Source organism: Aulonocara sp. 'chitande type north' Nkhata Bay, linkage group LG9, assembly GCF_057382095.1.
Source record: "Aulonocara sp. 'chitande type north' Nkhata Bay isolate Kocher_YH1m ecotype deep benthic linkage group LG9, A_spYH_male_GT1.1, whole genome shotgun sequence".
Lineage (NCBI taxonomy): Eukaryota > Metazoa > Chordata > Actinopteri > Cichliformes > Cichlidae > Aulonocara > Aulonocara sp. 'chitande type north' Nkhata Bay.
This window is the reverse complement of record NC_141352.1, coordinates 9,313,234-9,338,483: the sequence shown is the minus strand read 5'-3', so window position 1 is coordinate 9,338,483 and position 25,250 is coordinate 9,313,234. Positions and strand designations below refer to the sequence as shown.

The 25,250-nt window shown below is 43.4% G+C and overlaps 2 protein-coding genes across 2 annotated transcripts; both read left to right on the top strand.

Annotated features, from left to right (window-relative positions):
- Positions 1-687: 687 nt before the first annotated feature.
- On the top strand, positions 688-14,146 carry LOC147321598 (uncharacterized). The gene is made up of 4 exons (XM_086305671.1): positions 688-974; positions 1,957-2,063; positions 11,424-12,944; positions 13,412-14,146. Exons 2-4 carry the CDS (start codon positions 2,046-2,048, stop codon positions 13,904-13,906), a joined length of 2,034 nt encoding a protein of 677 aa, XP_086161797.1. The 5' UTR covers positions 688-974; positions 1,957-2,045; the 3' UTR covers positions 13,907-14,146.
- A 1,620-nt stretch (positions 14,147-15,766) lies between these two features.
- On the top strand, positions 15,767-25,062 carry LOC147321597 (E3 SUMO-protein ligase ZBED1-like). The gene is made up of 3 exons (XM_086305672.1): positions 15,767-19,817; positions 20,117-20,267; positions 20,373-25,062. Exons 1-3 carry the CDS (start codon positions 18,547-18,549, stop codon positions 20,817-20,819), a joined length of 1,869 nt encoding a protein of 622 aa, XP_086161798.1. The 5' UTR covers positions 15,767-18,546; the 3' UTR covers positions 20,820-25,062.
- Positions 25,063-25,250: the final 188 nt, after the last annotated feature.

Genomic DNA, 25,250 nt, shown 5'->3' with positions numbered 1-25,250 from the left:
ACAGGCGGTCACAAAGCGCTGCACAGGATTCTTATCATTCTTATTTTCTGGTTTGTTTGTTTCTTCCCCTTCTCATCCAGTCTGTCTCTGTGTGCTGTGATTAGTGTCCTTATGTTTGTTTACCTCCTACCTCCTCAGTCATGTCTTTGTATCTGTCTTGTGTCCAAATCTTTTTAAAGTGATGCTACATCAATGTGCTCACAGACATTTACCTTACACTATGTTCGAGTTACAGTGCATCATCTGTGAAATATAACGGAGATTACAACCTTCAGCCTTCAGTGAGCTTATGGTGAGCCTACAACGTTATTCGTTAACAACAAAGCAAACGAAGCATGGCTTGACAAGTCTAGGAGATAGTTCAAGTTAAATGATTAATTCTAATCTATGTCTCAAAACCATGCAAACCAATGAGTAGTGGAAGAGGTGTAGCTAATGAAGTGGCCAGTCTGAGGGATCTCCCTCCTCCTCACTGAGTTTCTTTTGCTGCTCTCCTTCGTGTCTTTATAAACTGGTGGTGTTGCCACAGTATTCCTACACGCATTACTGTTTTTATTTACCGATGTGCAATATCTGCACATGCTGCTCCTCTTTCTCACTGTCTGCAGCCCAAATGTGTTTTCTCAGGGCATCTGAGTCACGTGATCGCACAGTAACGAATCAAAGCAAATCAGGAAGAAGGGGGCGGAGCAAAGAGTGTGTGCAGGAGAGGAGTCGAGCAGAGAGAGCTGCTTTTTCATGAAACGGGAGTAAAGTAGTGAACTTAGAGGAGAGAAACGAACTAAAGTATCGATCATAAACCACTACCAACGTCCTGATCGATATCTGCATCGATCTGCCCACCCTTGTCTCCTGGATCGTAGCTGAGATCAGCGTGAGCCACGTGGGTCTCTGCTCCCTGATCTGTTTCCTGTGTTTGGAAAGAGTTGCAGCTTCATCGCGGAGTTTCTCTCGGTTTGTGGGCTCATCTAAAGGTAAGCACCGAGCTAACTTTACTGTGAGTTCAGTTCATGTTGAGTTTAGCTCCTGAATGAGGTCTTCTGCTGCTCTCCTCGGTGTCTGTTCACAGTTTATTGTGAACACGTTGAGAGAAGAGTGAGAGAGTGTTTGGAGAAAAACACCAGCTAATCATTAGCTCAGCATGCTGGGAGAAGTTGGAGCAGAAAAGTCTTTTCATTGTCCCTGCAGCTGTTTTTCTGCCTGCACCAAACCTCTACAGCCTCGTTTCTATTTGAAGTGATAACAGGAAGGTGTGTGTGTTAGCACACGCAGCTGAAACTGCAGCTGCTAGAACACACTTGTTCATTATCCGCTCAGTCAATAACATTCATCCATTTCACAGACACATTACAGACATGTGTCCTTTATCAGGCTTTTTTTGTCTATAATTTGTCAAATGCATCTTTCCCGGATGATTTTAAGTCATTTTGAGTCAACGTTCAAGTTGCAGTCAGTAAATTCTTATTGATGGAGAGAATTCTTTTTTTTATAATTTTTTTAAAAATCCGAGTCCATGTTAAGAATATTCTTAAAAGTATCTTGATGAATACTTGTTGTAATGTCGTGACTATCGATCAATGGTCATGAGTGCCATAGTTTCACAGTTACTATTCCTAAAAGTAAAGATAAGATAAGATAAGATAACCTTTATTAGTCCCACACGTGGGAAATTTGTTTTGTCACAGCAGGAAGTGGACAGTGCAAAAGTTATGAGGCAAAAATTACAAAAATACAATAAGAATAAATACAGTACACAACTGTACAGAATAGAATAAAATAAAATAAATATATAATAAGATAAAAATAGAATACAAATACAAATACTATATACAACTTTATATATAAAGAGGGCGTCCGCCAAATCCAAACTGTAAATATGATGGCTTTAAATTCAATCCTGGGACACGTCCCTCTCACGTTCTTGTCTCACTGTGATGTTACTGTTTTGTGTCCCAGCTGATCAGCAGGAGGAGAAGAGTTTGACAGAGCACCAGGTGAACATTTTCAGCCGTTTGGACTCAGCTCAGCTGCTACAGTGGAAATAAATGTCATCAACACAAAAGGTGAAGAACATATCACTTTTATCAGAATCAGAAAACTTTATTTATCCTCAAGGGGCAATTAACAAACAACCGAGCAGCATACGTTGAAGATAAAGACAATAATAACAGGCAATAGGAGTGAAATAATAAATACACAGAATATACAGTATATACAGTTTTAAAATTACAGTTTTAAAAATTAAAGTGACTGAAAGATGAATAAATAACAGTAAGTGACAGCTTTTATTGAAACTGTGTGCACTTCATCAGCTGATGCTTGTTTGTCAAGATTGGAGAAGTTTCAAGAAGAGGCTTATTGACATTTTGTATGGTGATACCCAGGCTGAAACGAAATACAGTTTCTCTCGTTTTTTTCCTTTTTTGCCTGTCCCATTTGTTTCTTTTGCCATCAGAATTATTGTCTGGAGACAAAGAAAGATGCCCAACGGATTTACTTTACCAAATGGACCATCCCGGCCTTGCTGTATTAGTCTATTTGATTTACCTTTGCTTTTATTGTTTATTTTATTTTCACTTGCTACACACGGGACAGATATGACTGGGAGAAAGAAAGAGGGAAAGAAAAACAGTGGGGAAGAGGAACTGTGATAAAGGGCAAAAAACAAAAACCAACAAATCTATATATATATCTATCAATCAATCACCTGAAATACAGTTTCTCACCAGAATCTACAGTGCAATAATCAATAAAATTAAAAAGGAAAATGGCTTAAAAAAAGAAGAGTAAAAAGGCAGTAATAAATTAAAAGGGTAAATAACAAAACATCTAAATAAAAAAAAAGAAAACAAAAACTCAAGTCTAAATAGTCACGCTCATACAGGTAGCAACAGTCCTTTCACAGAGTATTGTGTGCATCTGGGGAGTATATTGTATGCTATATGTGTGTGTAGACAGGAGGCATCACAGTAAAGCCGTGCTAATAGTTGAACGGATGGGGAGGTGAGGTTTTCTGGGCCTCCTGGGGGAGTGGAGATGCGTTTGTGCTTTTTTGATAACTGATGTGGTATTAATAAAGAAGGACAGGTCTTCTGTTTTGTCTTTATTGTTTATGAGATTATGGGATCTACGCCACACTTCAAGCTGCTCCACATCCATTCTATAAGTGGACTAATTGTTTTCAGTAATGAGACCAACCACAGTTGTCTTTGAACTTCACAATATGATTAGCACTGAGTCTGGCTTACAGTAATGTGTGAGCAGACTGAACAGCAACGGGCTCAGGACACCCCAGAGGAAAGCCTGTGCTCACCAAGATGGTCTTTGATGTGTGACTGCCTCTTGTCACTTTGTCAGGAAGCTGAAAACCCAATTGCAGGTTGCAGGGTCCACACCTAATAGCATCAGCTTTTCCACCAACTGCTGCAGAATGATCGTGTTAAAAGCTGAGCTGAAGTCGATGAAAAGGACTCTGGCAGAGGGGTGTTCTTCCTCTCCAGGTGTGACAGCATAACACGGAGTGTGGTAGAGAGAGGTCATCTTCTGTAGATCGGTTGGTCCTGTATGCAAACAGAGATTGACAGACCACATGACTTTCGCGCATTGCATGTTGGGTACGAGTGGCAACAAAATCTAAACACTGCATCAAGCGCTAGTATTTCCAGCACCGGTAATCATTAATTCTGCGGTTTTAATCCCTACTTGCATTTTATTTGCCTCCAAAACAGTCATGTACAAAAAAACGGAGAACACGGCAGGTCCGTACAAAGACAGACTTGAAAAAAAGGAAATCTTTCATCACGCACATATTTATTATTATATGGTCCTAAGTGTGAGTGCATACACTCACAAAATGTTTAGTAATTTCAGATCCCTGCAACAAGCCCAGGTCCAGTTTACTTTGGTGATTTGGACTATTCCATTTAACAGATGTGTTTTTTTTTCTTTTATCTCCTGTACAGGCCAACACAATCTATTTGTCGTTTCAGGTTGTAGTATTACACAACTTTCAGATCAAATAGAAATAAAATGAGTGTTTCGTAATTCGTTCAATTCTCTTTATTTATAACTGGCATTATTGTTTCATTCTATTATAGAATCTTACAAGAAAGAGGCAAAATTGTATTCAATTGTGCTTTATTAGCTGCTTCGGCAAAGAAGCAAATCAACAATGCAAAAAACTCCCAAAAAACATTGCAAAACAACATAGTGGAAAACAGTTATTCATCACTTGATTGCTTCAATACAACACTTGGGCACATATATGCAGAACTTTTACTGGCTGTTTTGATATCGCTCTCTCTCTTAACCGATGAAATCTCGCTATGGTAACAGCTTTAAACTCGGTCTGACCCAGGTTGATAGAGGGCGCCAGTCTGGATCGCATTCCAGCATTTTGTAGGCTGGTTTTCCTACAAAACACAACAAACATTAGCCCGCAAAGCCACAGTGAACAAAGCAGCATAGCGCAACAAATTCAATTCAAATCAATATAAGACTTATTTGTAACCTACATCAACAATTATGTTATGATAAATTACGTAATAACTACAACAGAAGACTTACCTTTGTGGAAATGCTTGGAGTGTTCTGGGACGTTACATTTGGTCTTTGAATGGCTGCAATCCAGACCATCCATCGGCTCTTTGTTACTTTGGAAACATGGCTTGAACAATTTCTCTTCCACGACATAATCCAATAAAAAGCGATCTCTTTACCCGTCGGCTTCCCGTGGCCGTCATGCGACCGGCTATTGCAGTTAATAATACCACAGCTTCATGCCATTTTTTTTCTTTTTATCGCTGTGTGACTGTTTTCATGTGAAAGCCTGCGTGCGCTAGTACCGCTTGCCACGCGTTCCCAGAATCCTTTGCGGTTTTACCCCGGAATGACGAATGACGTCACATTTTAAAACTCTACTGAAGGGGATCCAGGTCTATTAGGAAACATTCCATGATGTGCTTCAAAACCAGCCGCTCGAAGCATTTACTCACAATTGGTGGCCACAGGCCGAAACTCTATCGTTCCGCCTTATCTTCGGGGGAATGGGCTTGTAGTCCGTAATGTGTTGGAAGCCCTGCCACAGCCATCGTGGGTCCTTGCCACACCTAACGTGGCTGTCCATTTTTTTTGGGCATTCAGCCTCTTTGCTTCTTTAATCCCTTTTGACAGGTTCTTCCTCGCTAGACTGTAAGCTGCAGTATTCCCAGATTTAAAGGCTTTGTTACGAGCTCTCAGCAAAGGGCGAACCTCCCCGGTTAACCATGGTTTTTGGTTGACTTGCTACTTCATGGTTTTGACCACTGTCACATAATCTATACGATTATTAATGTAGTCAGTGACAGACAAGAGTATTCCTGGAGGTCACTAATGTTGTTGAATGTTGTTGGTTGGTCGCAAAACAGTCTGTCAGTGCAGAATTGGCTCCTGGTGAGCAAATTCTAACTTCTCTGACCACTGGCTGGTCCTGCTTAGAGCAGGGCAACATGACCAAAAATATTTGTCACGATATAATTTGAAAATTTGCAATAATGATATAACTGACGATATAATTGACTTTAGACAAAATACTTTACAACTCCACAACTTTGTTAGTGCAAAAAAACAAACAAATCTACGTATTTTCACTTAAACAAGCATGCAACCCTCTTCTCCCACTCTTCACACACTAATAGCAACACCGCAGGAGAAATGCCAGCACAGGCATCCAGTATTTGTAGTTTCTCGTATCTCGCACATCTCGTATCTTCACACCATAGACAATTGCCTTCAGATGAACCCAAAAATAAAAGTCTAAGGGGGTCAGATCGGGAGACCTTTGGGGCCATTCAACTGGCCCACGACGACCAATCCACAAACTGTTCATCTAGGAATGCTCGCACCTGGCACCCATAATGTGGTGGTGCATCATCTTCCTGGAAGAACTCAGGGAACGTGCCAGTTTCAGTGCATTGTCACAACCCGGCTCATAGGAAGTGACAAACAAATGGGAGACCACACACAGGTTTCTAAAGGCTTTAAGACATATTTAATGAAAATAAGGTAAAGCAACTTAAACACAATTTAAAGGACATAACAGCCATAACTGAAACTTCCAAATGAACAAGATGGGTGCCAGACAGAGAGAGCCAAAGCCAGCCAGTGCCCTGCTGGTTCAGTCAAGGTGTCTTTATATACACTGGAACTGGCCTCTCAGTTGTGCTGCATCAATAATTGGGTCAGCTCCACCTACCTGCAAGAAACAGGTAAGAGAAAAAGCAAAACACAAGGCCAGCCCACTGGCCGTCACACTTCCCCCTCATAGAACAGGGTCTCACCCTGAATTGGCAAACACATTTACATTATGAATTTGCAACTAGAAGAACATGCATATATTAAATCCATAACATATATATACACACACATGCAACCTCACTTTTAACACCTTTTGTATGCTCAAAAGTCATCTTCAGCTCAACTCCAACCTCAGCAACCTTGGTACCTAGGAGCAATTTAAGAGGAAGGAAAACGATACTGGAGAGGACATACTTCAAAGCATATGAGGAGTGAAGCTGCTGGTTACAAAGGGGCACGGGACAAAGCATCTGCCAAGACATTATCTTTGCCCTTAATGTGCTGGATATCCAAATTGTAAGGCTGCAAAAAGAGAGCCCACCGCATGAGCCTCTGATTTGGGTTCTGCAATGAGTTCAAGAAAGTGAGAGGGTTATGGTCAGAAAATACCTCAATTGGCCGAGCAGAATCTAAATATACCCTAAAATGCTGCAAGGCCAAGACTAATGCCAAAGCTTCCTTTTCAATAACCGAATAATTCAGCTGATGGGAGTTGAACTTCTTGGAATAGAAACTAACTGGATGTTCAGTACCTTGCTTGTCAGCTTGGACTAGAACAGCACCTGCACCAATGTGGCTTGCGTCCACATACAGCTTGAAGGGCTGATCCAGACGAGGTGCTAAAAGCACAGGTTCAGAGCACAGTAAAGCTTTTACATCCCAAAAAGCTTGCTGACATGCTGCAGACCAAATAAACTTTACTTTGGCCTTCAACAAATCAGTCAGAGGAGCAACCACTGTTGGGAAGTTTCGACAAAAACGGCGATAATAACCGACCAGACCCAAAAATCTCATGAGTTCTTTTTTGGTAACTGGAACAGGGAACTCTTTGATGGCCAACACCTTTGGATCAACTGGCCTCACATAACCTTGGCCCACAACCTTACCAAGATAGGTCATAGTTGCTTTTGCAAATTCACATTTTGCCAGGTTGATAGTCAGATTTCCCCAAACTAGTCGTTCAAACAGAGTGCGAATACGATCCAGATGATCCTCCAGGTGCTACTATATACCACCACGTCATCTATGTAAACAGCACAGCCTTTCAGCCCATTAACAACCATATTCATGAGTCGCTGAAATGTAGCTGGAGCACTGCGTAAACCAAAACCCATGACTGTATATGAATAAAGACCAGATGGCGTGATGAAAGCAGATATTTCCTGAGCTCTGGGAGTCAGTGGCACCTGCTAATATCCCTTCAACAGATCAAACTTGCTCACATATTCTGCTGCACCAACTTGGTCAATACAGTCGTCAATATGAGGCAAGGGATAGGAATCGGGTTTGGTCACTGCATTTACTTTACGAAAGTCTGCGCAACAACGTGGTGATTTATCAGCTTTTTCAACCAACAAACATGGGGAAGCCCAGCTTGATGATGATTGAAATGTTGTTGCACTGCAATGTTGTTTTCCAACATGTTGATGCGGAAGGAGAAAAGAGAGAGCCTGACAGACTGACGGATAAAGGACGAACATGATATGGTTTCAACAAATTAACCTGGCAAAGTTGATTTATTTTCCGGCGATCTGGTGTAGCAATCTGATAATTCTGTTCAGACAGTTTCTGTACCACGGTGTAAGGCCCAGCAAACCGTGCCTGGAATGGTGACCCTGCAATTGGAAGAAAAGCCAAAACCTGGTCACCCGCACTAAATTGCTGCTCTTCAGAACGCCGGTCATGAAAATATTTCATCTTGACCTGAACCTTTTCAAGGTTCTGTTTCGCCAACTGACCTGCCACATACAGTCCGTGCCGAAAACCATTAACCTAATCTATCAAGTTCACTGGTGGTTCACCTGACAACCACTTATCGCACAGCATTGTCAATGGTCCCCGAACTTTGTGGCCAAAGACCAAGTCATTTGGGCTAAACCCAGTACTCTGGCCGTCACAGCATAAAGAGGGAAACACATCATCATGTAGCAATTTCAAATATCCAGTGGCGTTGAGGTTTCCATTGATGAAGAATGGACCCACTATCGTTGTACCCCATATACCACACCAAACCATCACTTTTGTTGTTCCAACAGTCTTGGAGGGATCCATCCAATGTGGGTTAGAGTCAGACCAATAGCGGTGGTTTTGTTTGTTAACTTCACCATTCACATAAAAGTTTGCCTCATCACTGAACAAAATCTGCAGTGTGTGAATGCAGTAACCAATGACCTGGTTACTGCATTCACCAGATATCAACACAATTTCGATCCGCTCCTCATGTGTTAAACTCTTCAACATGTCAATGGCTGTGAACAAAGAGAAACTTGTAAATAAGTCATGAAAGAATAAAGTTACATTGAAACCAAGCACACCATTGTTTTTCTTGAGACATTACCAATAAGTTTGATGTGTCACATGACCCTCTTCCTATTGAAAAAACTAAAGTTGTATCCAAGATGGCCGACTTCTAAATGGCCACCATGGTCACCACCCATCTTGAGGAGTTTGCCCCCTCACATATACTAATGTGCCAATAACAGGACTTTAGAGACAAAACCTGCAGCTCAGATTCTAGCACAAAAAGACATAAACACAGAGCGGACTCGACGCATCAGAATCGCTGAGCTCCGACAGCGTGTCCGTCTACGGGCCGTCGGGTGAGAAAGCCGAGAAAGACAAAGCTGATTCTGATGCGTCGGGTCCGCTCTGTGTTTACGTCTTTGTGTGGAATCCGTGTACCTGCTCTCATTTGCTGTTTGGTGGTTGTTGAAATAGTTTTGTGAGCTTTAATCTGAGAATCTGGCGTTTCTGGCAAAACACAGTTCTATTTAAAAGTCAATTCAGGATTTAATGAATCGATATCACTTTATTCAAGCTACTCATCTCCCTCTTCCAACTGCACTTTCAACTGGACCAAGGCCAATCAGAGAGGTCCCGCCCCTGACTATCTCTGATTGGTTTAGTCCACAATAGGGGCATAATGTGTGTCTGTTGTTGACCACACGGAGAGTTGCAGAAATTATTATTATTTTTTTATTATCCAAACAGTTGGTCGCACTGGTGCAACCAAATATTTTTTTTAGTCGCACCACTGAAAGCTTTGGTCGCATTTGCGACCAAATCGGTCACACTCTAGAGCCCTGGGGGGTCATATGATTGTTGGGCTTTCTATGTATCTACTGTACAACATAAAGCGCCTTGAGGTGACTTTTGTTGTGATTTGGCGCTATATAAATAAAATTGAATTGTTTGTTTACCACCACTGTGGTTAGCTGCCACCATTTTACCCGTCTGTATCTGGAAGTCCCACAAGATCTTAGCTCGGTCATTCTCCTCCACCTTACGGGGCGTCTCCCATTTTGACCTTGGGACTTCCAGGTTATACTCGGCACAGATTTAAATAGAACTATACAAGATGGCGCGGCCACGTCCAGACGCCTTCCTGACCACTCCGCTCCGACTATCTACTTTTCTTGTTTTTTACCTATTTTTTGCTCTGGTTTTCATCCCAAAATCCTCTAGTCTTATAGTTTAAGACAGCGGATCACTTATAAACATCGATGCCAAGGTTGCACATCTAATCTTGGACACTTTTAAACCCGACCCTTCCTGTCCGCCAGAGATTCTACGCGGCACGGAGAACAACAAAGGACGGGCCGCTCATCCGAGGCGCAGAACAAAGAAGCGCCGGGGGAAACGCGCTGGTATTAGGAACAGACTGAGACAGCAGGCACATCGCGCACCACTGCCCAGTATCCTACTGGCCAATGTACAATCCATGGAGAACAAGCTCAACGACCTAAGAGCAAGGGTCACCTTCCAACGTGACATGAGGGACTGCAACATTCTGTGCTTCACGGAGACATGGCTGACCCCCACCGTGCCGGACCAGGCCGTAACTCCGTCGGATTCATTGTTTGTGCTCCACGCGGACAGAACGGCAGAGTCAAACAAAACCAAAGGTGGGGGAGTGTGTTTCATGGTAAACAGAAAGTGGTGTGATGCCAGGAGCATTTCTACTCTCTCCAGCGGCTGCTCGCCACATCTGGAGTTCCTGAGCATTAAGTGCTGCCCTTTCTATCTGCCCCGTGAGTTCACCTCGGTCATCGCCACGGCGGTCTACATCCCACCCCAAGCGGACACAGGTATGGCTTTGTCCGAATTACATGATGTGCTGAGCTCGCTTCAAAACAAGGACCCGGGCGCAGCCCTCATTGTAGCAGGATACTTTAACAAAGCGAACCTCAGACAAGTCATGCCAAACTTTTACCAGCATGTCTCGTGTCCAACGAGAGGGGATCGAATTTTGGATCACTGCTACACGCCATACAAGCAGGGCTACAAAGCTGTCTCACACCCGGCCTTTGGGAAGTCTGACCACAACGCCATCTTCCTCATCCCCCAGTATAAACAAAGCATACGGAGGGAAGAAGTAACCACGAGGGAGGTAAAACGGTGGACTGCCCATCTATAATCACACAAGGAAACTTATTGATAGGTTTGTCTAGCATAAACCTATTGCTGGAATGCCAAGACAACTCTACTACAATGGCAAGAGCAAGACGCAAGTCACCAGAGCTCTTTGTTTTGCTCGTGCACGAGGGAAAGAACCGTCATGAGCGCTGTTCCTGACGCTTGAACCCCAGTCACTCTCAGTTAGCTTACCTGTAGCTCTGCTCTTTATTGTGGTTAGAATAGTATAGAAAAGAATTCAACTTTATTGTCATTGCACTTGTCACAAGTAGGGCTGCCACGATTAGTCGACTAGTCACGATTACATCGTTTTAAATTACATCATTGTCAACAACTAATTTAATAGTCGACGAGTCGTTTGAAGTTTTGTAAGATCCCAAAGAGTGTAATAACTGAGGGGTGACTGTGATGGCAGGGGGATATGTTTGCATGTGGGGCTGTGCACACGTCATCACAGATCCTCTTCCTTAAAGGCGTGAATAAAGGTTTCCTCAGCCAGGACACGTGAGGGCATGATATCCCATAGCACGTGTGTTGTACCGAGTGTATTGACTGAAAAGGAACTACTTCAACCTTTGGTTTAAAACTAGTGTTAGTGGAGGAAGTTTGAAGGTTGAGTTTGTTCCACGACTGCATTTCACTCACTGCCTCTGTTTGTATCTCTGTCACTGCAGGACCAACATGGAGCGAGAAGTCAGCGCTCTAAGGAGGCTGACAAACCTCACAGAAGAAAGAGAGAGAAAAAATACAGCTGTGATGAGTGTGGAAAGTCGTTTTCCCTTTCTCGAAACTTAAAAACTCACCAGCTCATCCACCGTGGAGTTAAAGCGTACAGCTGTGACTCCTGCGGACAGTCTTTTCACCGTCCTGACAGCTTAAAAAGACACCAACTCATACACAGTGGAGTTAAAGCATACAGCTGTGATGAGTGTGGGAAGTCGTTTTCCCTTTTTCGAAACTTAAAAACTCACCAGCTCATCCACCGTGGAGTTAAAGAGTACAGCTGTGACTTCTGCGGACAGTCTTTTCACCGTCTTGACAGCTTAAAAAGACACCAACTCATACACAGTGGAGTTAAAGCATACAGCTGTGATGAGTGTGGGAAGGATTTTACCCGGGCTGGAAGCTTAAAAGCACACCAACTTGTTCACAGTGGAGTTAAAGCATACAGCTGTGAGTTGTGTGGAAAGTCTTTTAACCGGGCTGGAAGCTTAAAAACACACCAACTCATCCACAGTGGAGTTAAAGCATACAGCTGTGAGTTGTGTGGAAAGTCTTTTACCCGCGCTGGAAGCTTAAAATCACACCAACTTGTTCACAGTGGAGTTAAGCCGTATAGTTGTGATGAATGTGGAAAGTCTTTTACCCAGGTTGGAAACTTAAAAAAACACCAACTCATCCACAGTGGAATTAAAGCATACAGCTGTGAGTTGTGTGGAAAGTCTTTTAACCGGGCTGGAAGCTTAAAATCACACCAACTGATCCACAGTGGAATTAAAGCGTACAGCTGTGACTTCTGCGGACAGTCTTTTCACCGTCCTGAAAGCTTAAAAAGACACCAACTCATCCACAGTGGAGTTAAAGCATACAGCTGTGAGTTGTGTGGAAAGTCTTTTACGCAGAGTGCATACTTAAAAACACACCAACTCATCCACAGTGGAGTTAAAGCATACAGCTGTGAGTTGTGTGGAAAGTCTTTTACGTTTTCTGAAAGCTTAAAAAGACACCAACTCATACACAGTGGAGTTAAAGCATACAGCTGTGAGTTTTGTGGAAAGTCTTTTATGTTTTCTCAAAGCTTAAAAAGACACCAACTCATCCACAGTGGAGTTAAAGCGTACAGCTGTGAGTTGTGTGGAAAGTCTTTCACCCAGCCAGGAAGCTTAAAAAGACACCAACTCATCCACAGTGCAGTTAAAGCGTACAGCTGCGACATTTGTGGAAAAACCTTCCGATGGCCACTCAGCCGTAATATTCACCGACGCATTCACACCAAAAAGGATTTTTGCTTCTGTGATCAGTGTGGCAAAATTTTTGTGACATACAAAAACTTACATCGGCACATGTTTACCCACACTGGGAAGAGACCTTATAAATGCGAACTGTGTGAGAAGACTTTTAAATCTCCACGTTACCTCAAATCACACCAAAAGATTCACAGCAGAGAGAAACTCTACAAGTGCAGTTACTGTGAGGTATGTATTTTTCTTTTTACAGTTGTAGTTAGTTTGAAGTATTATGTGAATGAAGTTTAATTTCAAAACTAAATGAGACATGAAAACTTCATGTACAGAATATTCAGTCAAATCTGACACAATTCTCCTGAAACTTTCCTGATGTTGGAAAAATGTAAAGTTTTAAAAGCTCCTCCCCTTCCTATCAATCTAACATTTACACTCCAATAGATGCATCGGAGAGCAGCTTGGGGTTTGTATCTTGTGGCATGCAGAGTAGAGCATCCAGGAGTTTAATCACCAATCTTCCCAATAATTAGATTACCTACAAATTAAGAGTTATTGTAAGCCAGTAAGTTGAGTGTTATAATGTAAATAGTAAAATGTAATTGGATGCTGGCACAGATGCTCTTTATTTCAGGCGGTGTTCAAGATAAAAATGTTGAAGGAATTGCCTGACCTTCACTGTCTTTTATGTCTTTGTTTAGAAGCAGAGCGACACAGATGGATCCACTTCTCAGCCCTGTCGTCACTGTGGTGGTGAGAAGACGTTCAATCAGCAAGCGAGCCTAAAACGACATCAACGCAGACACACTGGAGACAAAATGAACTACTGCAAAGAATGTGGGAGAGGCTTCACCACACCAAGTGAATTAAGACAACATGAACTCTGTCACAGTGACGTCAAAAAGCAAGTCTGTGACCAGTGTGGGTCATCCTTCACCACTGCGGATCATCTTGAAGTGCATAAACAATCCCACGCTGTAAATAAACAGTTTCATTGTTACCAATGTGCAAAAACATTCACTTCATTATCTGCTCTGTGCAAACATCAGCAGTATCATGCAGAACCGAAATCATTGGATCACAATGAATCTGAAGAGACAGAAAGATCCTCTTCTGGTTTCAGGATCAGACTTAAAAACCTTGAGATCAGGCTCCACAGAGTTCAGATGGAGTCTCCTGTAAAAAGTGTCAGCTGATGTCACACTTGGATCTGATTTCTCGACTTTCTGGGATTTAGAAAGTTTGAAAGATATTCATAAGATCATTAAGGTTTTTTTTCTTTCCTTTAGGGAATTTTACAATGATATAGTAGTCATTTCTCCAAGGTGGCGTTTGTGTGTGCGGCTTAACTTTATTTAAATTTATTTGCGTATATATTTTGCAAAGTACGAGACTTAGAATCAAAGTCCAAGTCACAAACTCTCAAGATTCCCCCCCCCCCCCCCCCCCCCCCCCCCCCCCCCAAAGACACTTCACACTTTACAACATCTTTTTCTGTGATAGATTATTGCTCAATAATGTTGATTTGAGGGTTAAGCTCACGAGAGCCAATGACGCTTTTGGCCTTATGGCGCCTCAAAATGCCAATTACCGTCTGAATATTCTAGGGCGCCTACAGCCACCTTTGCTTTTGCCTCTGCGTCACCTGGTCCAGCCTCTAGGTCTGGGTCTGCAGTCAACCGGCCGCATTCCAGGCTATGGGTTGGGCGCCATGGCCGTCGTGGGCAGACCCCCTTCGCCTGAGTCATGGACAGATAGAGCTGGGTGTCATCTGCATAGCAGTGAAAATGTATGCTATGTCTTCTAATGATGCTGCCTAAGAGAACAGACTGTGGCTCATTGTGGCGATTGTGGCTCAAGACTTGGGAGTTCGCCTTGTAATTGGAAGGTTGCTGGTTCGAGCCCCAGCTTGGACAGTCTTGGTCGTTGTGTCCTTGGGCAAGAGACTTCACCCATTGCCTACTGGTGGTGGTCAGAGGGCCCGGTGGCGCCAGTGTCCGGCAGCCTCGCCTCTGTCAGTGCGCCCCAGGGTGAATGTGTGTGTGAATGTGTGCGTGAATATTATATATATATATATATATATATATATATATATATATATATATATATATATATATATATATATATATATATATATATATATATTTTTTTTTTTTTTGAACTGAGGGGATTGAACTACCAGAAGGCAACATTGCAGACATAGAGGACAGTTACAAGTACCTGGGGATCCCGCAGGCAAATGGGAACCATGAAGAGGCCGCTAGAAAGGCTGCAACCACCAAGTACCTGCAGAGGGTCAGGCAAGTCCTGAGGAGTCAGCTGAATGGTAAGAACAAGATCCGGGCCATCAACACATACGCCCTGCCCGTGATCAGGTACCCTGCTGGGGTAATAGGCTGGCCAAAGGAGGAGATAGAAGCCACTGACATAAAGACAAGAAAGCTCCTGACCATGCATGGAGGGTTTCACCCCAAGTCCAGCACCCTGAGGCTGTACGCTAAGCGGAAGGAAGGGGGCCGGGGACTGGTGAGTGTCAGCACCACAGTCCAGGATGAGACAAGGAACATCCAAGAATACATTGGGAAGATGGCCCCAACTGACCGAGTGCTCAGTGAATACCTCAGGCAGCAGAAACCCAAGAAAGAGGAGGGAGACGAGGAACCATCATGGAAGGACAGGCCCCTGCACGGTATGTACCACCGGCAGATAGAGGAGGTGGCTGATATCCAGAAATCCTACCAGTGGCTGGACAAAGCTGGACTGAAAGACAGCACAGAGGCACTAATCATGGCAGCACAAGAACAAGCTCTGAGTACAAGATCCATAGAGGCTGGGGTCTATCACACCAGGCAAGACCCCAGGTGCAGGCTGTGTAAAGATGCCCCAGAGACAATCCAGCACATAACAGCAGGGTGCAAGATGCTAGCAGGCAAGGCATACATGGAACGCCATAACCAAGTGGCCGGCATAGTGTACAGGAACATCTGTGCCGAGTATAACCTAGAAGTCCCGAGGTCAAAATGGGAGATGCCCCCAAGGGTGGTGGAGAATGACCGAGCTAAGATCCTGTGGGACTTCCAGATACAGACGGACAAAATGGTGGTGGCTAACCAACCGGACATAGTGGTGGTAGACAAACAGAAGAAGACGGCCGTAGTGATCGATGTAGCGGTTCCGAATGACAGCAATATCAGGAAGAAGGAACACGAGAAGCTGGAGAAATACCAAGGGCTCAGAGAAGAGCTCGAGAGGATGTGGAGGGTGAAGGTAACGGTGGTCCCCGTGGTAATCGGAGCACTAGGTGCGGTGACTCCCAAGCTAGGCGAGTGGCTCCAGCAGATCCCAGGAATAACATCGGAGATCTCTGTCCAGAAGAGCGCAGTCCTGGGAACAGCTAAGATACTGCGCAGGACCCTCAAGCTTCCAGGCCTCTGGTAGAGGACCCGAGCTTGAAGGATAAACCGCCCGCAGGGGCGTGCTGGGTGTTTTTTTTTTTTTTTGTGGATATATGACTGACTTTAATTATTACACATTCGCACATAAATACGTTACGTCATATTCAGTACTTTTGACAGTTCACTCTTCGGTCGCTCCATCTTTTTTGGGAAATTCCACATACATAAATGTAAATTTCAAAACTCAACCCCATCATTTAATTTGTTTTTGATTGAAATTGAATATTACTTAAACTCTCTTAAATTAACTTCCAATAAAAAAGGTTTATCATTGATTGAAATTCATTCGGAAATGTTTAACGAATGAGCTGCTATTGTAATGGCCTTTTTACTTTTTTTTTTTTTTTTTTTTGCCTGTCCCATTTGGTTCTTTAGCCATCAGAATTGTTGTCTGAAGACCAACAAGGATACCCAATGGATTTACTTTGCCAAATGGATCATCGTGGCATTGCCGTATTGGTCCATTTGGTCGATCTTTGTTTTTATTATTTATTATATTTTATTTTCAGATGTTACAGACGGGACAGACATGAGTGAGGGATAGGAAAGGGAGGAAGGAAAGGAAAAACAGAAGGGGAGAGGGACAGTGAGAAAGGGGGGGAGAAAAAAAATAATCTCCTGGATCACCTGTTGAGAGAAAAATAGAAAACAAGCAAAAAAAACAAAGCAACATACTAAACACAACACCATCGCATTAATCTAGCTAAGTGTAAACAGCAGTAAATACTAAATATTCAATGTTGTTGTGCAGCACGCAGGACAGATGTGCTTCGAAGTAGCGGCCAAGAAAGGTGTAATTTGGGTCTGCGAGCAGTGAACACCCGTGTGCATACCTGTGTGGATCAGCGTGCTTGTATTCCAAAGGTTTTTCCATGTAACGATCTGCTAGGGAGTGTGGGGGGGCCACAGCCCCGTCCTCCAGGGTGTGAAGCGGGTATGGAGGAGATCAAAACTCCAGACATCCAGAGGCCCCCAGAACACAAGAGACCATGGAAGACCAACAGAGGGGCAGCCGCGCCACTGTTCCAGTAAGAGCTGAGGAGAGTCCCAGATGAGGGTTCACTCAGCAGCCGCGGAGCAGAAGCCAGGGGGAGTTGCAGTGACGCGCCCATGAGCTCCGCCGGCCCCCAGCTGTGCCTGAGTGACCGAGCCCCAGGCCGAGAGGCCGGGGGCACCCCACCTCCGAAGGGGCCCGAGCGAGCCCCAGGCTCCAGGCCCCGATAAGCGGCCGCCAAGGAGTGAGCCGGTGTGTACCTGGACGCCCACCCCCAGACACAAAGAACCACCAACGCACCGACACCCGAGGGAGTCCGCCACCGGCAGGGGAAGTGGTGGTGGGTGGAGATAGGCCTCCAAACCTTGGAGGGCCTGAGGTGTCCCCAGAGAGGTGGCGTCTGATACCCAACCTGACATATAGACACAGACATACAGGCACACACAGACACAAACATCCATTCCCACCCTCATGCTCTCATGTGCACTTACTCCACACTCAACCAACGTGGAGACAGACATAAAGAGACGCTGTACACACGATCACACTCCCCAAGCGTACTCTACAAACTGGGTCTAGGTACCCTTGCCCCTGGAGGGGGGAACTGCACCCAGACCCAGGTGGTGGTACCCTTTTCCCTGCGGTGGGGAGAGGCAGACCACCCCGACTCCGTAGCAGCAGGGAGGCCCCACACCCCAGACCGCAGTCGGACGGCCAACTCCTCCTAGCCCTCCCGCTCCAGCAGGCCGCAGAGAACGGGGGTGGGAGAAGACTCCAAACCTCCCTCCACCCGCTCATTGTAGTGTTGATGCATGTGTGTTCTAAGGTGCAATTAAAACCCAGGAGGGCATGGAGCTACCTGCCAAGGAGCAGCAGGTAAGCGCATAGTCCCTCCTGGTAGCCCTTAATGTCTAAGTGTATTTAAAATTGAGAGGTGGGCAACGACGCCAGGGGTGAGGTGTACACCCTGATGGTAATTTGGACTCCGTGATTGTGCCCACCCCCAAGATCCTATATGTATGTGTAATGAGAGTGTGAATAATGTGAATGTCTAAGTTGGGGAAGTAGGTGACCACAGCAGTGAAAGACAAGAGAAAGAAAGAAACCACATGAACTGTGAGCAACAACAACAAAAAAGAAACGAAACGGAAACATTCCAATTAAAGCAATGACGGAGGGTGACGGTGTTATATCTGCTATAGGGGTGGGTTTAAAAAATCGATTCATTGATTAAATTCGATTCTAACTGGAATAAAACGATATCGATTCATTAAATCCTGAAATCGATTTTTTTTTATACATATGTAGTTTGCCGCGTATGAAACTTGCAAGCGGTTAACATGAGGAAATCACGCGAGAGTTAAGTGACCTGGACGCATGAACCATCATGGCTACTCCCGGGAATGTGCCACCGAGCCTAAAGGCAGATGTCTGGCAACACTTTGGATTTAAGAACTGTGAAGACAGTGAAGAGCCGGACAAAAGCAAAGCCGTATGTAAGATGTGCAAAATGGAGGTAAAGCACTGTGGAAATACCACAAATCTCAGAAATCATTTAACGAGGCATCATCCAGATATCCTGCTAGCAAAAACGGCCGACACCAAGCAACGCTCACTCGAAAAGGCATTTGCAGTGAAGTTTGAATCCACTTCTCCACGTGCCCAAAAGATAACCCAGTCTGTGGCAACTTTCATATGTAAAGCTATACGTCCATACAGCGTTGTTGAAAATGATGGCTTCCAAAACCTCATTAATACGCTAGAACCACGCTATGTTTTACCAACACGCAAACATTTGAGTGAAGTGGTAATCCCAAACATGTATGAAAAAGTGAAACACGATGTTACAGCCTCTCTCAAGTCAGCAGAGAGAGTCGCTATAACCTGTGACAGCTGGACATCCAGAGCAACAGATAACTACCTGACTATCACCTCACACCATATCGACCAGGAGTGGAAACTTGTGTCTCATGTCTTACAGACAAGAACCACTGAAGCAAGCCACACAGCAGCTAATTTATCTGAAATTATGTTCAAAGCAATCGAAGAATGGGAGCTTACAAACAAAAATCCAGTCATCGTAACTGACAATGCTGCAAATATGGTGCGAGCTGTGGAAATAACGGGCTGGTTGCACATTGGTTGTTTTGCCCACACACTCAATTTAGCTTCACAAGCAGGACTGAAAGTTCCAGCTGTTGCTCAGCTGCTTGGCCGAGTGAGACGCATAGCATCCTTTTTTCATCGCAGCACTGTTGCAAGTCGCAAGCTTAAAGAGAAGCAAAAGATACTGAATCTACCTGCCCATAAGCTGGTGAATGATGGGGTGACCAGATGGAACAGCACATTGGAGATGCTGGAACGCTTCCTAGAGCAACAACCAGCAATCTCTGCAGCTCTACTCTCACCTGAAGTGAGGAGAAGTGACAGTAATCGCTGTAGTCTTACAGAGGCTGACATAACTGATGGAGAAGATATAGTGAAAGCTTTGAAGCCGCTGAAAGCAGCCACACTGGTTATGTCTGAAGAAAAGTCCCCGACCCTTTCCATCATTGCACCTCTGCATGCACAGCTGCTGGAGAAGATGATCAGTGTCTCTCACGACTCCTCACTGATTAAAGACCTCAAGACTGCTGTATACGACAACTTGAAGTCAAGGTATGTTTATGAATTGTGTGTATATGCCATGAATGAGTGTAACTGTATGGATGCATGTATTACATGAAAATTCTTATTATAGTGAAAAAAAAAATATATATTATAAAAATGTTAGTTAAGCCCTCTTGTCTAGTAATAGGCCTTTTGATTTTATATCTATCTATCTATAGATGTTTATATATAAATTATGGAAACAAAGTCGTATATTAATGTTTCTGATCTTGCATGAGTGTATGTAACCATGCACATGTATATCCAACATAATAAACTGAGTTAAATGTGCAAAATCTCTTTTCAAGATATGTGGCCCTAAAGGACAAGCTGTACATTGCATCAGCATTAGATCCTCGCTTTAAGGCCCTGCCATTCTTGTCCAAAGAGACCTGTAACAACACATTCTCTCAGTTGGTGTTGGAAGCAGCAGGTTTGGAGAACGTGGACACAGCTATTGTGAGTTACAGAAACAAAAACAAAAAATTATTGGTTTTTTTGCACTACTCGAGTTAGAATATAAATAGTAATTTCTTTATTAATTAAGTTTTCATTTTTCTACAGCGACAGTCTGATGGTGACACATCTGAGGAAACTGTCCCTGACATCTCTCTTGATGGTGTTGATGAAGTGGATTATGCCCCTCCAATTAAGAGGTCAAAGGACTCTGCATTAATTTTTCTCCTTGGGCCAGCCTACTCAACAAAAACCACAGCACCACAGAAAACACCAACTCAGAAGGCAAAGGAAGAAGTGAATCGATACAGGGACGTTGAGCCTGTTGCACTTTCTGAGGATCCTTTGATCTGGTGGAGGGACCATGAAAGGGAATATCCTCTCTTGGCTCTACAAGCAAAGCAGTATCTTTCCATACCTGGGACCAGTGTTCCTTCTGAACGAGTGTTTTCAACTGCTGGTGACATTGTTACCGCACAAAGGAGCTGCCTGACTCCACAACATGTAGACCAGCTTCTCTTCTTGCAGAAAAACCTTACAGTCTCAAAGAAGTGAGAGGGTAGTTATAAATAAGGCTAAATTGCATTAGTTTCACAGAGGTTTTACAATACTGTTCAGTATGTTTTCATTTTTTGAAGTATTTTAAAAGGCAGTTTTTCATTTTCTGATCGGTCAGTTTCTGTCAGTTCACTTGTACACGCTGTGTTATCCTGTGTGTCTCCAAAACACAATAGTGGATATCAGAAAAGCTGTGTGAGACACTAACAGCAAAACTATTTCTCTGAGGTTTTACTGATGTTTACAAAAGATGTGTTCTATTTGCACTGGATCCCTGATCCACTTGAAATGTATGTATGGAAAAAAAATATATACTAATGTTAATTAAAAATTACATTATTTAACTGCTTTAGTATCTGTTCTTAATTTTGAAATTTATGTAATTCATTCACAAGGCTTAGAGGGTTCTTTTGACAGTACATATACAAGGTGAATTATCATAATTTTATATATACTCATATGGAAAAGATATATATAAATCTTATAAAGTTTTTATCTGTCTTGTATGAAACTTGTATGAAAAGCATACAAGAGTGAAAACACATATATCCCTTGAAAAATTATATAATGAAACTTGTATGTTTTGTATACTTACTAAAAAATATATGAAAGTAATGAGAAAGTGGCCACTTTCATGAGTAAATCATGTATGTTTTTACTATTTCTTTTCCATATGGGTATTATGGTTCATATAATAATATTTCGGACTGATTCAAAATCGAATCGAATCGAATCGAATCGTGGATCGAATCGATTCGGGACCTTGTGAATCGGAATCGAATCGATTCTAGAAATCAGTGACGATACCCAGCCCTAATCTGCTATGACATCTTATTGATATTACTAGGTTAAACCCATGTTAAAAGAGAAAGTGTGAATGAATAAGAAACGAGTGTAGCGGGTTCTTATCTGGAGTGCAGTCAATATAACCACGGTGTGGTGCCGGGGTCGCGGTAGAGCTGTCCGTCCAGGTAGAGCCGGTCCACGGCGATGACAGCACGGGAGCCTTTCTGGATGAAGCTACGTCGAACTGGGAACAGAACCTTGCGTCGTTCCAGGATCTCTTTGGGGAACTGGTCGTTCACGCTGAAGTTCGTTCCTTTCAGCTCTCTGCCGCGACTCTTCACCTGTTCCTTCTGTTTGAATTGACCGAATTTGGCCACAATAGGCCGTGGTCTCCCGGTCCGTGACCGCGCGCCCCCCAAGCGATGTACTCTATCGAAGTCGATGTTCTTTACGGTGTCCTCCGGCAGCTTCAGGTGGATTTTAATGAAGCTTTTCACCGTTGCCTCTGCGTCCTCTCCGGCAGTTTCTGGAATACCAGAAAACACAAGATTATCTCTCATGCTACGGGCTTGTAGATCGATAACGGACTCTTTTATTTTTTTATTTTCAATGTTTAGCTGGGTCACGTTATCGGTGAGAGATTTGACCGACTCCCGTAGCGTGGCATTTTCAGCGGCAAGCGTTTCCACCTGCTGCTGGCTGAATTCCAGGGATTCTCTCAGAGATTTAAATTCCCGGTGTAAAATCTCCACCAGGGACAGCCTCGCATCGAAACTGGACAATCGCTTGTCGATTGACTCCAGGATGTCTGCGATGTCTTTGCCGGCAGGCGATGTTGTACCGGGGGAGTCTGCCAGGCGATATCTCTTCGATGACGGCGTCTCAATTTTGGCCGGGGAGGATGCACTCTGGGCCTTCTGCATTACTAAATCTTGAAAACAGCGGTCGATGTAATCTTGGAGAGCGTCTAAACTCTCCCCGTTGTCCTCCAGGGTGTTAGAGATGATAAAACAGATGTTGTTAGTTATATGACAATTGATTAGTATATTTGGTAATACTGAAGCTTGAAAAACCTTTGTTAAACTCTATGCTACCATTTGCTTTTTCTCCGCCAAAATTTCCGGCGTCTGACGTCACCTACAACATGGGTCGCTTACCTTGTCCTCGTCTCTTTTTACTTGTTTTAACAAATCAGCCTTAAATCGTCTTCAGACTGTGCAGAATGGTGCAGCACGTCTCTTAACAGGCACCAAGAGAAGATTGCATATCACTCCAGTCTTGGCCTCCCTTCACTGGTTGCCTGTAAATTTTAGGTTTCATTTTAAAATTTTAGTTCTAACCTTTAGGGCCCTGCATGGTCAGGCTCCTCAATATTTATCTGACCTGCTGAAACCACATTCATCTTCTCGGGGTTTAAGGTCATTAGATCAGAGACTGCTGGTGGTACCGCGCACTCGTTTTAAAACTCGTGGTGATTGGGCCTTTCAGACTGTAGCACCACGGTTGTTGAATTTTCTCCCACTGTCTCTTCGCTGCACGCACTCCATTGATTATTTTAAGAAACAGCTGAAGACATTTTTATTTAGAAAAGAATTTGATTAATTTCTTCTTATGCTGTTTTTATTGTTTTATTGTTTTACATTGTTTTATTTACAGTTATATTGTTTTTATATTCCCATTTTCTGTGTTGTAAAGCACTTTGTGATTTTTATCTGTGAAAAGCGCTATATAAATAAATTTTACTTACTTACTTACTGTCACAACTTTCAAATACAAAGTTGTTATGGAGTCTGTCACATTCCCCCCCTTTTTTCTTTTTTTTTTCCCTTTATTTATTTATCCTTCTTATTTCATTGTACTGTATATTGTTACTCTTATTTTCCTTGTATGTCTACTGTACAAACTGAACTGGACTGACTGACCTTTTGCTTTATGGTTTCAATAAAGTTTGGAAAAGAAAAAAACAACCTCTTCGGCCGCTCCCGTCTGCAGTATTTTGCGGCACAATTCTCCACACCCACTGCCGCGCTATGAATTGTGGGATATATGGGACCACGAAGCGTGCACCGGACCACGCTTGATATTTGGGGAAGTCGACGGCGCATTTGGAGCACACTTTGAATTGGGACAGCTATCGTCGCGTGGCGGTGACATAACCGCACTTAAAATGCGTACTTCAAGCGTGCAGTCGCTGGTCGTGTCCAAATTCATGGATTGCATCCTCCTGAGGCCGCATTTGTAGACCGATTACGTCACAGCGACGCGCCGAAGGCTGTCCAAATTCGTAGACTCCTCCGAATGCAGCCGACAAATGCGTCCTCCTTTTCCCCGAATTTGAAGGATGGGTTGGGTGTGTCCTTCGTGGCCTACCATATCCCAGAATTCATAGCGCGGCTCAGCCAAACTCCAGTTTCCAACAATGGCGGTCGCTACTAAGTTTTAAAATTACTCATACTAATCTTTCTGTGTCACAAAATAAACTTTTAACATATTTTCAGGCGAGAAAGTAGCTGTGTAAACATCAAATATCTGCTCGGTTTATCAAGGTATCGCATATTTGCAAAAGTGCTTCGACGTTTTCGGAGACGTCTGCTACCCACCAGCTCGATAGCTAGCCGGGAGCTCGAGAACGGCACAACTCCCAGCACATCATTTTCAGATCACCGCGGACTATCGCTGCTCGGGTTAAACGTAATATATAAGTCACTTAGACAACCTAAAAATGTTATTGTTGGGCTTTTTTTCAGTGTTTTGTTTGTTCGTGAGTAAATCGGTTTGGCTGAGATTAAAGTTATTAGATTAGATTAGATAAAATAAAACTTTATTAATCCCCCGGGTGGGTTCCTCCTTGGTTTTTACACAGCTGACTAAACGTGAAACAGAAAACTGATTAAACAGAAGTATGAGACAGTCGAGAATTTACACCAGTGTCCTGTTATATTTTAGATAGCAAGGAGCAGACGGCTGAGTTTATTAAACTCCACCGAGACAGCGGTGACGCTAATCAGAAGGCTAGACCGTCCAATTTCACGGCCGTTTACTTCTGGCCTACCCGACCTTCTGAGGACCCGGCCCACGTAGACCGCGAAGGCTGGGTCCTCAGGAGGATGCAGCCCATGAATTTGGACACGACCTCTTTCTCATTTATTTTGGTCATGCTTATACACTAATCTTTTCTGGCAAGAATTTTGTGTTTTTGTTGTTTCCTTTATCTTTTCTGAGTTCTCTCTTTGTTACGAGAAAATATTGTTTGGTTTCTTTAAGTACCCCATGCACAGGGCGAACGAATTTTATTTGATTAACTTATTGATATTATTGGCTAAATTTCATATACATAAGTCAAAATTTTCTAACGCAAAACCATCCTTTCGGTGCTTTTTAAATGAAACCAAACAATATGTTAAAACCATACAACATTCTCAAAAGAATGTGTCTATTTTGCTTTCTTATACGAATCCCCTGACATTGTGTTTGCTATTTTGTATCTGTATATCTGTATTTTGTGCTTTGTCAATAAAAATAAAAAAAAGCGTGCAGTCTCTTAATTGGGACACAGCCTACGTCTAATGGGAGGGGGCGTGGTCCTCTTCCCGTGACACCACGCTGCAAAGCCCTATGGGAGGTCCGCAATAGACGTGTGCT

Bases quoted from the DNA above. Each gene is read 5' to 3' on its own strand.
- LOC147321598 (XM_086305671.1), top strand. The intron at 12,945-13,411 runs GTATGTATTTTT...GTCTTTGTTTAG, and splicing joins ACAAGTGCAGTTACTGTGAG to AAGCAGAGCGACACAGATGG.
- LOC147321597 (XM_086305672.1), top strand. From the start codon at position 18,547: ATGGCTACTCCCGGGAATGTGCCACCGAGCCTAAAGGCAGATGTCTGG. The intron at 19,818-20,116 runs GTATGTTTATGA...TCTCTTTTCAAG, and splicing joins TACGACAACTTGAAGTCAAG to ATATGTGGCCCTAAAGGACA. The intron at 20,268-20,372 runs GTGAGTTACAGA...ATTTTTCTACAG, and splicing joins AGAACGTGGACACAGCTATT to CGACAGTCTGATGGTGACAC.